The sequence below is a fragment of the Aythya marila genome (assembly GCF_965140915.1).
Source record: "Aythya marila genome assembly, chromosome: 3".
Lineage (NCBI taxonomy): Eukaryota > Metazoa > Chordata > Aves > Anseriformes > Anatidae > Aythya > Aythya marila.
In genome coordinates, this window is record NC_139044.1 from 7956313 (window position 1) to 7970521 (window position 14209).

General features: G+C 47.4%; 1 protein-coding gene across 6 annotated transcripts; it reads left to right on the forward strand.

Annotated features, from left to right (window-relative positions):
* Positions 1 to 508: 508 nt before the first annotated feature.
* On the forward strand, positions 509 to 14205 carry LOC309876934 (two pore channel protein 2-like). Of its 6 annotated transcripts, XM_082757844.1 has the most exons (20): positions 531 to 546; positions 634 to 716; positions 1204 to 1289; positions 2042 to 2156; positions 2813 to 2941; positions 3185 to 3301; positions 4346 to 4464; positions 4647 to 4748; positions 6005 to 6131; positions 7137 to 7338; positions 7868 to 8012; positions 9632 to 9817; positions 10261 to 10325; positions 10589 to 10676; positions 10955 to 11024; positions 11589 to 11808; positions 12067 to 12157; positions 12449 to 12562; positions 12933 to 13051; positions 13709 to 14202. In XM_082757844.1, the coding sequence occupies exons 4-20, from the start codon at positions 2070 to 2072 to the stop codon at positions 13852 to 13854; spliced, it is 2127 nt and encodes a 708-aa protein (XP_082613970.1). In that variant the 5' UTR covers positions 531 to 546; positions 634 to 716; positions 1204 to 1289; positions 2042 to 2069; the 3' UTR covers positions 13855 to 14202. The 6 variants fall into 6 exon arrangements, with proteins under 6 accessions (XP_082613968.1, XP_082613971.1, XP_082613972.1 ...); XM_082757842.1 differs by lacking the exon at positions 1204 to 1289 and having other exon boundaries at positions 509 to 546; positions 13709 to 14203; XM_082757843.1 differs by lacking the exon at positions 531 to 546 and having other exon boundaries at positions 603 to 716.
* The last annotated feature ends 4 nt before the right edge of the window (positions 14206 to 14209 follow it).

Genomic DNA, 14209 nt, shown 5'->3' on the forward strand with positions numbered 1-14209 from the left:
GCGCCGAGACGCGGCGCTGCCACCGCCCCTGGCGGAGCCCCGCTCGGTGTCACCCCCCGGCCCGTCCGTCGCAGCCAAAGTCCTTCCCGGCCGCCGCTGCCGGCGCCCCGCGGCGCTCCCCGTCTCCGCCAGCTCCGGCGCGACCTCCGCGAGTCCCCCGCGTCCTTTCCTTGCGCCGTGGCCCGAGGCAGCGCCGCGATCGCCCCGGGCTCGGCCCCCGGCTCAGGCCGCCTCCAGCTGCTCCCGGGCGGCGTCGAGGCGGCGCTGGAGGCGCTGCTGGCGCCAGCGGAGGAAGCGGCGCCGTGCCCGGCCCGCCTGCCAGCCCACCAGCACGCCCGCCGCGAAGGCGGCCAGCAGCGCCCAGCGCACGGCCCGCGGCCGCAGCGCCTCCAGACCCATGGGTGCTGAGGGGACCGGGAGAGGCTGGGGGCGGCCCCGGCTCCTCCTCCTCCTCCACCCGCTTCCGCTGGCGGGGCGGCGCCGTTAAAAGCGGCGGGGCCGTCAGGGGTCAGCAGCGCCCTCGCCATGGCTGAGGCTGCCTCAGAGGTAGCGGCTGGGGGCTGTGGGGGCTCTCCCCGCGGGTCCCTCTCGGCCTGCAGCACCCACCGACCTGTGCTTTTCCCCCTCCCACAGGAGCTCCTGCTGGCGGCGGCGTTTGTGTCCGATGCGCAGTACAACAGGAATATTCCCTTCAAGACCTCCCCGCAGGCGGTCAGGTAAGGGCAGCCCGAGCTGGGGGGGTCTGAGGGGTGGCGTTTGGGCTGCCCCACAGCCCAAAAGGGCACCGAGAGGTGAGGCTGGGGGGGTACTACGAGCTGGACTCAGGCTGAGGTGTGTGTGTTAAATGCTGCTCAGTGCGTCTTATCCTAAGGATGAGGCGGAAAACAAAATCTTTCTTCTGCTTGAGTTAAAGCAAAGCACTCTACAAAAGCGCTGCAGCTTCAGTCTTCAGAGATAACGAGAATAGGGGGTCCAGCTCTCATTTACACGTGGGGGATGCCACGGGGTGGCTGTGCTGGGTGCAGGTGGTGGGGTTGTGGTAGCAGGGTGAGCTGGGTGGGAGAAGAGCCCTGTGCCAAGTGGCTCGGCAATGTGCAACACCAACCTGCGGCGTGCCTGTGGTGGCTCTGCTTGGTTGTTTCTCAGCAAGGGCAGTGGCTGCTTGGGGCAGAAGTAATTAAAAGCTTGTTAATTTGCAATTAGGTGAATAAAGCTCTCCAAGTCAAGACTATTTTGCCTGCAGCAGTGGATCTCTTCTCTTTGAGCTGCTGGTTCAACTTCATTCAGAGGTGACTTTTCCTTCAGGCTTGCACTACAGTAGGCAAATCTTGTGTGTAAAACTAAGGGAAGGCTGCTAGCACGGAAGGAAAAAGTGCTACAACAGACTGCCCACAAAGCTAAGCGTGACCATTAATGACTCCTGTAGTCCTCCCCACAAAACCTGTCCTCTTTGCTTTGTTCTCCTCTCTTAGTTAATGAAACTTCTGGAGTTCTTGTGCTGTCCAAGTATGTTGATTGTTTTACAAGGTGATGTTTTGATGTTATCTTTAAAGGTGTTGTGTTATCCATATCATCACTTGCCCTGTAGCTTTTATCTGAGGTGATTACTAGGCAGATGAGATGATTATCTGGCAATGTTGGCAGCATTTATAGTAGCAGAGAAACTGTACGCTCTCTCTGTAGATCTGCTCTGCATCTACTTGAAGGAGCCACTATTGCATAGTGTTGTTGTGCGGAGCCTCCTGTGGGAAACTTAGAGCTGGATGTGTTCATGGTGAATGCTAGCATTCACCAGAGGCTTTACTGTGGAAGGGGACAATACTTCTTGACTTATGCATTTAAAAAAAAAACAAAAACAAACAAACAGGAGACTAACTCTGTCAAAAACTTCTAAACAATTCCCTGTTCCACCCATGCTACTGCTACCCTTCTTCATGACTGTTTGGGAAATTTCTGCTGCTCTTCCAAGATACATTTGCTAAGCCCATGGGTAAGTGCACTGGAGCTTTTACTTACGGTGCCACTGCCTTTTTTTCTACAGGCTTTATTATCTCTATAACCACTGGATTATGCGAACAGTCACCTATTTCTTCATCTTTCTCAACCTGTCCCTTGCAGTGTTTGAAGAACCTGCTGTGTATCCTCTCCCTTTCCTGGTGAGTTTCCAGACAGTGTAGAAGCAGTAATGCAGATACTGTTGTGTTGCTCGGCAGAGCAAGCAAGGGTTTCTTGCTTGAAACAAGTTGTCAAGGGGTCAGGAGTTGATGGGTGCTCATCATTCTGTTAATACTATTGATGAGCTGGATTGGGGATGCAAAAAAAAGCCTAGAAACTAGACAGCGACTGTGGCAGTCAGCATAGACATTGGCAATTGCTGGTGTGACCGCAGGCAAAGTCATGTTGCTTTTCTGCATAGAAAAGAGTAGTACCAGCCTTCTAAGTGACCCAGATGGAGTTCTTACTTCTTGCAGCAGAAGTAGAGTGCTGCAAGGGGAAAAAAAGGCATTCCTAAGCAGCCTTAATTTGTTCCGCATTGGTATTTGTGGCTGTGCTCCTTGTATTCTAACCCAATATACATGTAAATCCACTGACTTTAACTTGCGTGTAGCAGGAAACCTTACAAAAAGGAGAAGCCTAAAACTACTGTTTAGTGTTGCGTATGTGAGCCTGTAAAACAGCCAGCAGCAAAACCCACTGAAAAACCTCTTGTAATGACTGCTTTTTTTTTACTTTGCCTAAGCATCCTTATCTGTGTGAAGAGGGCTAGCGCTGCTCTTGGTTGTCCTGACCTGGGTCTGCTCTCCCTCTGCAGGCCACTTCTTTGGTCGAGGTGTTGTGCCTTCTGGTGTTCTTTGGCCGACTGACACACTTTGCAAAAATCACCCCTCGTAATGTATTTTGGAAGGATACCAAGAATATCTGCATCATGGTTGCAATCCTGGTAAGTTAGGGAGCCATGAGGGTTGGGTGATGTAGAGGTTTTTTTTTTTTCTTCCTTCTGTTGCTTTCTTGGTCTGATGCATCAAGGCTTTACAAGAGCCATGGCCAAATCAACTAGCAGCTCAGCCTGTTCCCACAAACCTGTTGTATGCATGTATCCTGTACTAACCTAGCTAACCCAATTGTCTTTCATCTAGATGCACTTCCAGTATTGTTTCTGTGAATTTTCCTCTTTCTTCTGCAGTTATCTCTGACTGACTTGGCCATATATGGGGCCCTCAGGATATACAACATAAAGAGCATTCGATGGTCAAGAATTGCAAGGCCCATTTTCCTGATCAACTTTGCAGAGAGTCGCCAGGTAAGGAGTGGGTCTGGTGGGAAGAACTCCTACTCTTAGGCAGCCTGCTGCTTTCTGAGATCCAGGGGATTTAGTAGAATATTCTGGGGGTAGAGGTGGCAGAATTTAGACTCTGAGTGAGTTCCTCTCGAAGGTGGCCTGGAGCAAAAATGTGAGATGGAAAAAAGGGTCTGTTCACAGTGATGCAGCTTGAGTGTAGTGCAAAGTACCACAAGGCTTCCAGTATCTGTGGACTGGGTCACTTGTACTGAGAGCTCTGGACAGACTTGAGGCTGAAACTAGAGCTTCTTGCCATATGTGGTGATGTCATGATTTAGGGAAAATTATACTTAATAAAGAGCAATGCTGCACTGAGAAGGAATAAGTTTTCTTTTAAGATCAGTACACAGGCTAGGATTCCTCCAGCCTGTATGAAGGAAAAATCTCTGCTTGCAAGGAGGTAGATGCTGTTCTCTAGAGGAATGAACGTGAGCAGCACTGTGGACAAGAAAACTGCTTCTCCCTGAGTCTGGGAGCTAGCTTGCTTTTATTTCTGGAAGTCACATAGGCAAACAAGCACAAATGTGCTGTTCTCAAAGCTGAACTTACCGTTCAGATGGATGGTTTGGACTCTGATCCCTCCTGTCATGGGGAGATCTTTGCCCTGCTGCCTGAGACCACTTTGGTCCTGACTTGCAAATAAATAAACCACTGTGGTGTGAGGCCTGCTGGAGGGAGCAGTTGAACTCTTGGTCTTAGAGCATGTTTGGTAGCCTGGAGTGGCAGACTTTTGTCTCTGACCAGTACCTTGGAGCAAGAACACTTCAGCAGTGCTACAGGGTCCCCTGTCTAGCTGAGTTCAGTTTGTGAACTGGGGAAACAAGGAGGAAAGCCCCAGGAACAGAGCTGGCACATCTGGGACAGAAGCTGTCCTGCCAGGCAACAAAGAAAACCTGGGACCTACTGTGCTTGCCTGTCCCTGCATAGGTGTTACCATCTGATGTGATGGCAAGGGAGAAAAATAGGTACTGCTTTGCATCTAAACACTTCCTTTCTCCCTGACAGATTCGGAGAGCTTTCCGCAGCATCCGCAATACGTTACCAGAGATCACCTATGTCTTCCTGCTCTTCATGTTTAGCCTTCTTATGTTCTCCCTCATGGCCTTGAAGCTGTTTGGTGAGAGGTGTGAATACTTTTTTTTTTTTTTTTGAGTTCAGAGCTGGGTGGGAAGAATTGGTGTGATCCTCTTGAGCAGGAGGGGATCTGGCAACTCCAATTGATTACTGGTAAATAGAATTACTTGTAGCTCCTGTGGTGGGGTTTGTGATCTCTGTGCTTAACTTCAGGTTGTTGTTTTCCTCCTAGGAACCTCCAGACAGCAGAAGGCTTGCCATACTTCAGAAACTACCTAGAAATTGTGTTTGACCTCTATGTGCTGGTGACAACAGCAAACAGCCCGGATGTCATGTATGTATTCTTTGCTTGCAATCTTTGTTGTGAGTGCTGGTATCCTGCTCCTAGTGGTGGAAAAACTAAAACTGTGTAAAGCACCATGTAGAGCTGTGATCAGTGTCCACAACAGCTGTTGTCACTTACTGTGCTCATCTGTGGGGAGGAAGGAGAAGTCTTCTGTGCCTTTCTTCTACCTGTGAAAAACTCTTCTGGTTCTGCTGTCATATTTTTCTCAGCTTCCTATCCCCCTGGCACCAGGTAGCCAAGAAGTCTCTTGATACAACAGCTAAGCCTGAGCACTTAAACTGCTTGCTTAGTATCCTGATTATCGTCTTTCATGCATCCTATCAGTGTCTCAGGTTAAAACAGTGCTGTGTTTTGCACATCAAGGACTTTCAGTACGACAACAGGGCTTTGATTTTTTTTTTTCCAGTCTGCAGGGATCTCATGAATTGTTAGCCCTCTGTTTTAAAAATGCTCTCTGAACCAGAATCTGAGTCTGGGAGGACCTTTTAGAAAAGGTGAATTGAAAATAATGCTTTCCAAAAGACCCAGTAGCTGATCAAAGCTTAAACCTGAGGGACAAGTGCCCCAGCTCTTTGATTAAAATCTCTTTCTAAAAAGAAGTATGCTGTAGTGATTGGATGATTCTTCTCCCTCAATATCTGTAGGGATGTGTGCAGACTTTAACTTGTACAGCTGTGTTAAACTTGCAGGAGGCCTGGGTTTTTGATCCTCATTTGTTCTAATTGGGTTCCCATTGCAGTCTGTACTGTGAAGGAGCCATCAGGAAAGATGGGGTTGGGGGTGGAGTGGGACACATTTATGTGCTGGAGATGTACTGAACAGAAGAGGGCTGTTAAGGGGAACCACAGGTATTCAAATACCAAAACACATGGCCTTCCTGGGGTAAGCAGAATGGGAGGTCTGAATGCAATGAAACCCCCTGAAGCCAGTAACTCACTAGCTTATGACTGAGATCTCACCTGAAGACTCTTACTTTTAAGCTTATCCATACTGACAGAAGCTTAAACTCTGCTTGCTTTTCTGCATTGCTTCAAACAGGGACTGATGCCACACAGGATGCAGACCTAGTGGAAGAAGCGTTTTATTTAACTCAGTGCATGGTGTTAGGGTTCCCCCCCACTCTGGGTGTTACCTGGCCAAGTTTGATCTTGCTATCTAAAACAGTATTTCAAAAAATCATCTGGAAGATGTCTCTTCTATTATCCTGTTTGTCTGCTCAGCAAGTAATAATCTGTCTCCTTTAGGATGCCAGCGTTTGACTTCAGCTCATGGTATGCCCTGTTCTTCATTGCCTTTGTCATTGTCAACACTTACATCTTCATGTCGCTCTTCCTGGCTGTTGTGTATAACAACTACAAAAAACACCTGAAGGTAATGTGTGGAGGGGTGAATTGTATAACACAGCAGGCAATTGCCAATTACAATCTTGCGTAGAGGCATCTGGCTTTCCCTTGGAATTCTGAAAAATGTGGAGAAGGTGAACAGCTTCCAGCCTGTATTGGTGCTCTGTAAATGAAAAGCACAAGTTCACCTTTCCATATCATGGATATTACTACAAGTTCTAATGTTAAATAACAATGAAATAAGCAATGCTGGTGTATCTCCAGTAAGTTGCAACAGGTAGGAAGCATGTGTACTATTGTTTTTATGGGATTAGTTCTAGAAAAAATGTTGTTTCTGTGCAGTAGACTGTTTTCAGTTCACTTTAAGTGCACAGAATGCTTTTTGTGCCACTACATTTGCTCTTAAAGCAGGGGAGACTGAAGTAAATTAGAACTTTCTTCTTCTACAGTAACTGAGTAGGTGCAGCTTGATATTTGTAATGGAAGGGTGAGAGGTGCAAATTTCTGGGCCCTCTTTTGAGGGGATTGGACCTCCTTCACAGGAAGCAGTCTTCTAGGCCTTCCCAGAGGCTACAGCGTCCCAAGGGTGTAAGGTTCTTTAGCCTGCTTATGATCATATGCAGAAGAGGATCTCAATCCCTAATGTCACAGCATTGACTTATGGATGGCATGCATGTGTGGACACATCCTCTCTGCTTCTGTGACCTGTGGGCTTGCAGATCCTGTGGTCTTTAGACACCCTCCCCCATCTCCTTCCTGTTAGATACTGTCCTTTGTCTTCCCTTCCGTTTTTCAGTGCATCTCCCAGCAGTAAGCAATCCAGTGATCCCTGCAGAGTGCTGTGTGGAAGGCTCATGGTTGCATGTTAAAGAGCATTTCTCATCACCCCATTGATTGTGCTGTGCCTAGCGTCTAGCATCACCCTGAATTTGTTCCTCTGAGTTTCTTACATCACTGTACCAGGGAAATAAGATTTCTAATAAAGAAGGGGGCAGGGTGACTGCATCTGCCTGAATGTTGGCATTCTCTCTAGAATGAAATCCGTCAGCTTGCTTACATGAAGCACCGCAAGATGATAGAGGCCTTTAACCTTCTGAAGGAAGAGGAGGGAGCACAGCCTGTGGTTAGAGAAGCCCGGTGGAAGCAGCTTGTCAAGCTGGTGGCTCCTGATATCAGCAACTCCCACCGAGAGTTGCTCCTACGCATCTCAGATGATGAGCAGAAGGGTTTCATAGGTGAGCAGTGGGGCCTGCTGTGCTCAGGGTCTGGGAAGGAGCCTGGGGATCAGGAGCCTGCTGATTTAAGGGTTCTGACACTAGACTTAGTGTGTAGTGGTCCAAGAGGGACTCTAGTCTGCTCTTCCTGCTTCCCTCTCCAGATTACTGAAGCCCTGAGAGGCTTTCTGCCTGTGCTGTGTCCTGTGGGCAGCTCTTCATGGCCACATGAGATCAGGCCAAGCTCAGTATGGAGAAGGGTGCCCCCTGTTCTCAGCACAGGACAAATATCTTCCTTTTTTATTGGATTCATCCAAGCAATGTGGCTTCCCACACATTCCTCTGGAGTCTCTGTTTCTGCTATGGACAGAACATTGGGACAGATGAGTCAGTTTCATGCTAGATCATGCCCACAGTGATTGTTAAAGGTTTGTGCTGGCTGCTGGCCTTTCTTTGACCAATTGCTGCAACTTAAGTGGATGTAGGTTTGCCAGACACTGCCTTTTCCTAATAACAGAGGACTGATGTGTAGTACTGTCCTTTACTGCAGATAAGAAGTCCTTTGTGCAGCTGGCAGATCTCCTCAACATCCAGGTGATTACGCTGAAAATACGCAGCCATCCGCTGGGACAATGGATGCCTCGCATATATAAGTCATCAGTGAGTCAATTCCTGCGCAGTATGGTTAGGCACAGGTAAGCCTGGGTTGGTGGAGCAAGCAGCTCTTCACACGTGAAACAGTAGTGGTGTTGCAAGTAAATGTTCATCTGGGTGTCCCACTGAGAAGTGTAAACTATTCAAACAGTGGGGGTTCTGTGTTCAGAAATATTCTGTGGACCAGCTGCTCTTAGTCTACCCTCACTGGTCTGGAGAAAGTAGACTTGCTATTGGTGCGTTCAGATCTCTTGCAGTCTTATTTGTTCAGGCCTTTTATAGGTGCTGAGTGTAGTTTTTTACTGAAAGCAAGTGTTTTATGGCCTGCCTCGAAGGACCAGACTAAATGCTTCACTTAAAGGTGATGATCTTATGTCAGCAGTCTCTGCAAAGCTGCATTGTATTGTTCCATCAGCTCTTACTAAGCTGGTACTACAAAGTGCTAGTGCTATGCTTCATGTTTGAGTCTTCCCAAAACTGCTGAATTACTGAAGTTGGAAGGGACTTCTAGAAATGATCAGGTGTAACCTCCCTGCTCAAAGCAGGATCTGCTAGAGTAGGTTACTCAGGGCTCTGAGTTGGGTTTTGAGTATCTGCAAGGATAGAAACTCCACAACCTCTCTGCAGCCTGTTCTAGTGTTTCTGGACATCATCAGATTAGGGGAAAAAAAAAAAAGAAGGAAAAGCTTTTTGTTTAAATGGAATTTCCTGTATTTCAACTTGTGCCCGTTGCTTCTTGTGCTTTCCCTGGATACCACTGAGGAGAGTCTGGCTCCATCTTCTCTACACCCTCCCATCAGGTATTTATATGCACTGAGATTCCCCCAGTCTCTCTCCCCTTCAGGTTGAATGTTCCCAGCTCTGTCAATATCTTGTCAGATCACCTTATCCTATAATCATTTTAGCATCTTTCTACTGCACTAGCTCCAGTATATTCCAGTCTTTCATACTGGAAAGCCCAAATTTGTCCACAGTGCTCTAAATATGGCTTCCTCAGTCTTAAGAGAGTGGGAATCACTTCCCTCAACCTGTCTACAGCATTTCTGTAAGGTAACCCAGGATGCTGTTGGCCCCTGGTCCCACCAGGGTGCATTGCTGGCTCGTGTTCAGTTCATCCACCAAGACACCCCCCTGCATCACCACCACCTGGGTTCTCTGCAGAGCTGCTTTTCACAAGGTGGATCCAGCCTGCACTGGTGCCTGAAGTTGTTCCTCCCCAGGAGCAGAACTTTACATTGACACTTGAACACAATGAGATTGCCCTCTGCCCACTTCCCCAACCTATCCAGGTCCCTCTGATTGCAGCACACCTATTGTATCCCAGTCTTTTACAGACTTCTGTCTTATTTATCCAGTCTTTCTGCTTGATAAATGTTGCTTGACTTGGTGGAAATTCAGTTGCAGTTAGTTTCTGAGAGCTTAATACTGGGAGTATTGACAGTGGTGTACCTTGAAGGCCTATGTTCTGTGTTGGATTTCGAGGATAAAGCTAGGCTCTGCAGTAACATCCCTAAACTCTCAGGTTCTGGGAGAACTGATAATTTCCTAAATGATAGTGTTTGAGGGAGGAGGCAATCTTTACCTAAGAACTCCCTGAATTAACTAACTCTTACCTTCTTGAGAGTGGTGAGGTGAATCATCTTTCTTTTTCTTTTTGCAGGGGATTTGTTTGGACTTACGATGCAATAATTTTAATAAATGCTATCTTCATTGCTCTGGATGAGGAAACCCCTTACATTTCTTATGCAGAATGGGTCTTCCTTGCTTTGTATATAATTGAGATACTCCTAAAAGTGTACACATACGAACCAAGGGTGTTCTTTGGCAAAAATCAATTCTGGAACTGGTGAGTGAGATGAATGGTGGTGGTGAAAGTAGTGTGAAGTATCATGAGATCTTTGTCTCCAGCTTGTCAAGAAATGGAAGTCTGAGATGGGCTGCCTGAGACTAACTCATGTACCAGGGTATAGTTAAAACACTTGTGTGCATGAGAGGACAGTGTGCTCTTTCCTGTCTCTGTCAGGAGAGGTGTTTTTCTCTGCTCCCCAGGTAGATCAGTCAATGGCGACTGCAGTGTATGATGATAGTAGTTAAGCAGGGGAAGGTTGTTTTCTTACTAAACAAAGAAAACCAAAAGTTTCCCATGCTGAAAGTAACTTGAGATGAAGCAGGGCTGTCTGGCACAGATGAGAGGAAGAAGGGTTACTACTTTTTTTATGTCATGTGGCAATTTAAGTGCCTGCTCTTTGTTGCCCACAAGTCTAACAGCACTGCCTTCCCTCGTGCTAGGTTTGATACCCTCATCATCTTTGCTGCCTTGACTGCAACGATACTCAATACCACCCTGAAATCGAGTAAGTGCGGCTTAAACAGCCTGCATGCATCTGGGAAACTCGGTGGTCTTGAGTTGTCTTTTGCTGTCATTTTGGGCTTGGGTGGCTTTTTTGATAGGACAATGATTTTTTTTTTCTATAGGGTTTCTAAGAACTAACCCAGTGTCTTTTTTTTTTTTTAAGGAAACCTGTTATGCCCTTATTAAACACAATAACTATAACAAATGTAAGAACATGTCTTTACATTTACCTGCTCATTTTTCAGAAGACTTTTCTTTTTTCAGCTACAATGTACAACAGCCAACAGATCCTGGACATTGTCTTCATATTAAGGGTTCTCAGGCTAATAAGGATTGTTGACAGCATTCAAAGGTAATAAACAGAATGGGGTAGGGATATGTTTGTGGGGCAAGCTGTATCAGAGGCTGGCTAAAACGCAGTGCTTTGGATTGACTGTGGCATTTAGAGGCCTTGTCCCAACTTGCCTGGGATGAGCCCAGCTGCTGCAACCTCTCTGCAGCAATAAATAAGGACAAGTGGGGAGTTCATGCTGGATGGGAGGCAGTGGTAAGCAAGCATGGACTTTTTTTTTTTTAAAAAAAAAAAAAAGCCTTCCCACAACAGGTGTTATCATAAATCATTTGCTGTAGGTTCCGGGTCATCATGAATACGCTGATAAACATCGTACCGACCATGTTGACATTTGGTGGTCTGACTCTGGTAAGAAATCCTGGTATCTTAGCTCAAAGCATTCCAGTTTCACAGGAATGTGTTTTTAAGTCTCTCACCTGTGGTTTGCAAGAGGATAAATGCAGATCTCTGGATGGCAGGCCTTTGAGAAACTGTGTCCAATTAATGCTTGGTTTTGGCACATGAAAATGTGTACAAAAATGTTGGGTTCCTCCTAGTTGCCAGGTCAGAGGTCAGGGCATTTTTATCCTCTATGTGGCAGCAAAAATGTCCTGTGCAGGCTGGGCTACAAATACTGTAAGAAACTGAACTATGGTTTGGGGGAAAAAAGCTGAATGAGAACCTTGTTTCTCAAATCTTAAATAGGTTTTCCTATTGTGCCTTGAATGTTTCACTTCTGTGCATTTGGGCTGTAGTTCTTGGCTTATTTCTGCCTAGTAACTGGTCTTGAGGGGGTTGGATCTCTTAGACTCTATGCTGTTTCTCAGCAGCTTGCTGTGTCTGTAAAAACCTGAAGAGCCTGCTGGAACTTCTAAACTTGCCATGGGGTTTACTGCTCACTGGAGAAGTGGGTGATGGCATTTCTCTTCCCAGGTTGTGTACTGTATATTTGCTATCATTGGCATGGAATTATTCCATGGGAAGATCCAGTTCTTCCCTGCAAATTCTAATGCTCCTTATGCTCTGGAATGTGGAAACCCAGCTCTCAAGGATTCTCTGTTTGCTCGTGGAAAGTACTGCAAGAACAACTTCAACAACTTTGCGTCTTCCTTCATTGTTCTGATGGAGCTCACTGTAGTCAACCAGTGGCACGATATCCTTTGTGGTGGAAGGGCCAAACCAGGGCTCGGTGAACCATGTTCCCCCTCAATCCCAAGCCTTGTTCTTCCCCTTATTTTGAAAGCACTCATGCACTTAGTGCCAGACAACAGAGCAATACCCCCTACAGTGTTTTTTTTTTTTCTCCCTCCAGAATGTCATTGCTGGATGTATTACCTGGTTTTCTTCCATTAGCACTATTGTACAGTAAGACATCTTCCTTTGGCGCTATTATCCTTAACTCCCATTATACTCTTTGCCAGTGGATTTGCCAATGTGACTGCTCAGCCTGCAAAACTTTATTTCATTGCCTTCCACATTGTGATGGTTATAATTATTGTCAAGTAAGTTTTTGGTTTTTGCCCCTCTATACTGGAATGAAGAGGGGCTCTGACCTCTGCCAGGGCAATGTTGATGGTCCCAGGGTCATGCATTGTATGTTTCTTTGTGTCCAGTCTGTCTCTTGGAGAAGCCTCTTGCATCTATTCTTATCTCTTTGGGGTGCTGCTCTGGTGCTCTGGCAGTGTGCTGGAGATGGGATAGCTGGAGCCTGCCTAATCAGATGGTAGTTTATTGCCAAAGAGAGGGATGCCAGTAGGGAAATGCTGCTGTGTAATTCTGCTTATTTCTTTCAGCATCTTTGTGTCGTTCATCTTGGAAGCTTTCTTTGTGGAGTATTCCCTAGAGAAGAGTGAAGTAGAAACAGCCATTGAGCGGAAAATCCAGGAGCTGGGAATGGGAGTTCAAGAGTAAGCCTCCCTGAAGGGTAGTGCTGGATGTGGCTGACTTGGCTCCTCTGAGGGCAGTGGGACTGCAGGAAAATGCTTCCTTCTGTCCCTAGGTGTGAGATGAGGCTGCTCCCCTTTCTCAAAGTTCTTGCTAACCTGTCATGACCATATGGGCTTGGTCTAGGTAGTAGCAACAAATTGCTCACCTTGAAGGTGAGAACATGATAAAGCAGCTGCCTTGCTGAGGGCTTCCAGCCCAAGGCTGTTGCCTGGGGGAAGGAGAGGTGCTGGAGGCTAACAGCATGACCAGGGAACTAGCCCTGCCCAAGGGAATCCATTGCTGCTGTGCATGTGTGGGTCCCTGGGGTAACTTCTGGTCCTTCTTGTGTAGGGAGGTGCTCCAGGACGAACAACTACTTGATAACATGGAGAGTGCTGAGCACGACCTTGAGGGGGAAGTTGGAACAAAGACACAGCCCAGAGGGCTAGTGTTTAAAATCGCCTCCAAACGTAAGTGTGGTACTACAGGCTCTTTCAGAGGTGGTGACTGCTGCCAGAGTACCTGATCTGTTGCCTAAGAGGCCAAGGCTCTGAACTGTTCCTGTTAGTAGCCCTGTCTGGGAAAGTTCTGAAGCACTTCTGCTTTCTTTGGGCCATAAAAGCAGCTAAACCACAGCTGGAGGTTTTTAGAGAACTGTGGACTCCCTCTCTAATGTTTGCTGTTCTTTACTCTAGTAGCAGCCTGCCTTCCTCGTTCCTTCATTGCACACTCGTCTTTAGTAGCCAGTCTGTGGAGACACTGCCTTGGTGGCTGAGGTCCTGCTGTTGCCAAGAAGCCTGTCTTCTACTTCTCTCCTTCCTGCATGCCCTCTGCGCTCCTGGCTTGGATCACGGGGTGACTATACGCTCCTTTCCTCTAGCTTAACGCCTGCTGCTGCTTCCACTGGCTTTCTTGAAAGGGGTCTTACCCTTTACAAGTGCTTACAGTGTTTAAAAGTAGATGGTACAAAATACCAGTAGACATTAATCAAGGCAATTATTTTCTTGCTGCTTTAGCATAAGAAAGGGGAATAGGCTTTGAGTAATATCTGTATTAAGGTGGATATTCTGTGATTCTGCTGGAAAAACAGGGATGGATGCTTACAGTGCCTCTTCTCCTACCTTCAGGGTACAGGACAGTTGATGCTCTGCTTCAGCGTATGTTTGAGGCAGAGATACCGCCTGAAGACGAAGGCCCTTCACTTGAGGAGATCTTAAACTTGCCGCCTGCTGCTGCCAGCCCCAGTCATCTCACTTCTGAGCGAGCTGTGTAACGCCCGTGTCCACGGCTGCCGACAAGGAGGAGCTGATCCTCAGCTGCTCGGCTCTCCAGCACCTTCTGCCTGGCTGCCTTCAGCCGCTGCGCCCACCTGCACGTGGGCCAGGTTTATCAGCAGCAGGAGCTGCTGGATGTGGCAGTGCCCCGTGGAGGAGCTTTCTCTCATGTAACTGCCCGGCGGAGCTGGGTGTGCCGCGGGGCTGCCCGCGGGAGCGCGGTGTCAGTGTTATGGAATAGCTGAATCTTGTAACCGGAACCGTGTCTTGCAGCCCTGGTCTGTGTGTGTGTCTGATGTGTGGCTTAATGAGCGGCGCAGGCTCATTAAGCAGCGCTCATTAAACGCCGCTCGG

Bases quoted from the DNA above. Each gene is read 5' to 3' on its own strand.
- LOC309876934 (XM_082757842.1), top strand. From the start codon at position 526: ATGGCTGAGGCTGCCTCAGAG. The intron at 6,132-7,136 runs GTAATGTGTGGA...CATTCTCTCTAG, and splicing joins ACTACAAAAAACACCTGAAG to AATGAAATCCGTCAGCTTGC. The intron at 10,677-10,954 runs GTAATAAACAGA...CATTTGCTGTAG, and splicing joins ATTGTTGACAGCATTCAAAG to GTTCCGGGTCATCATGAATA.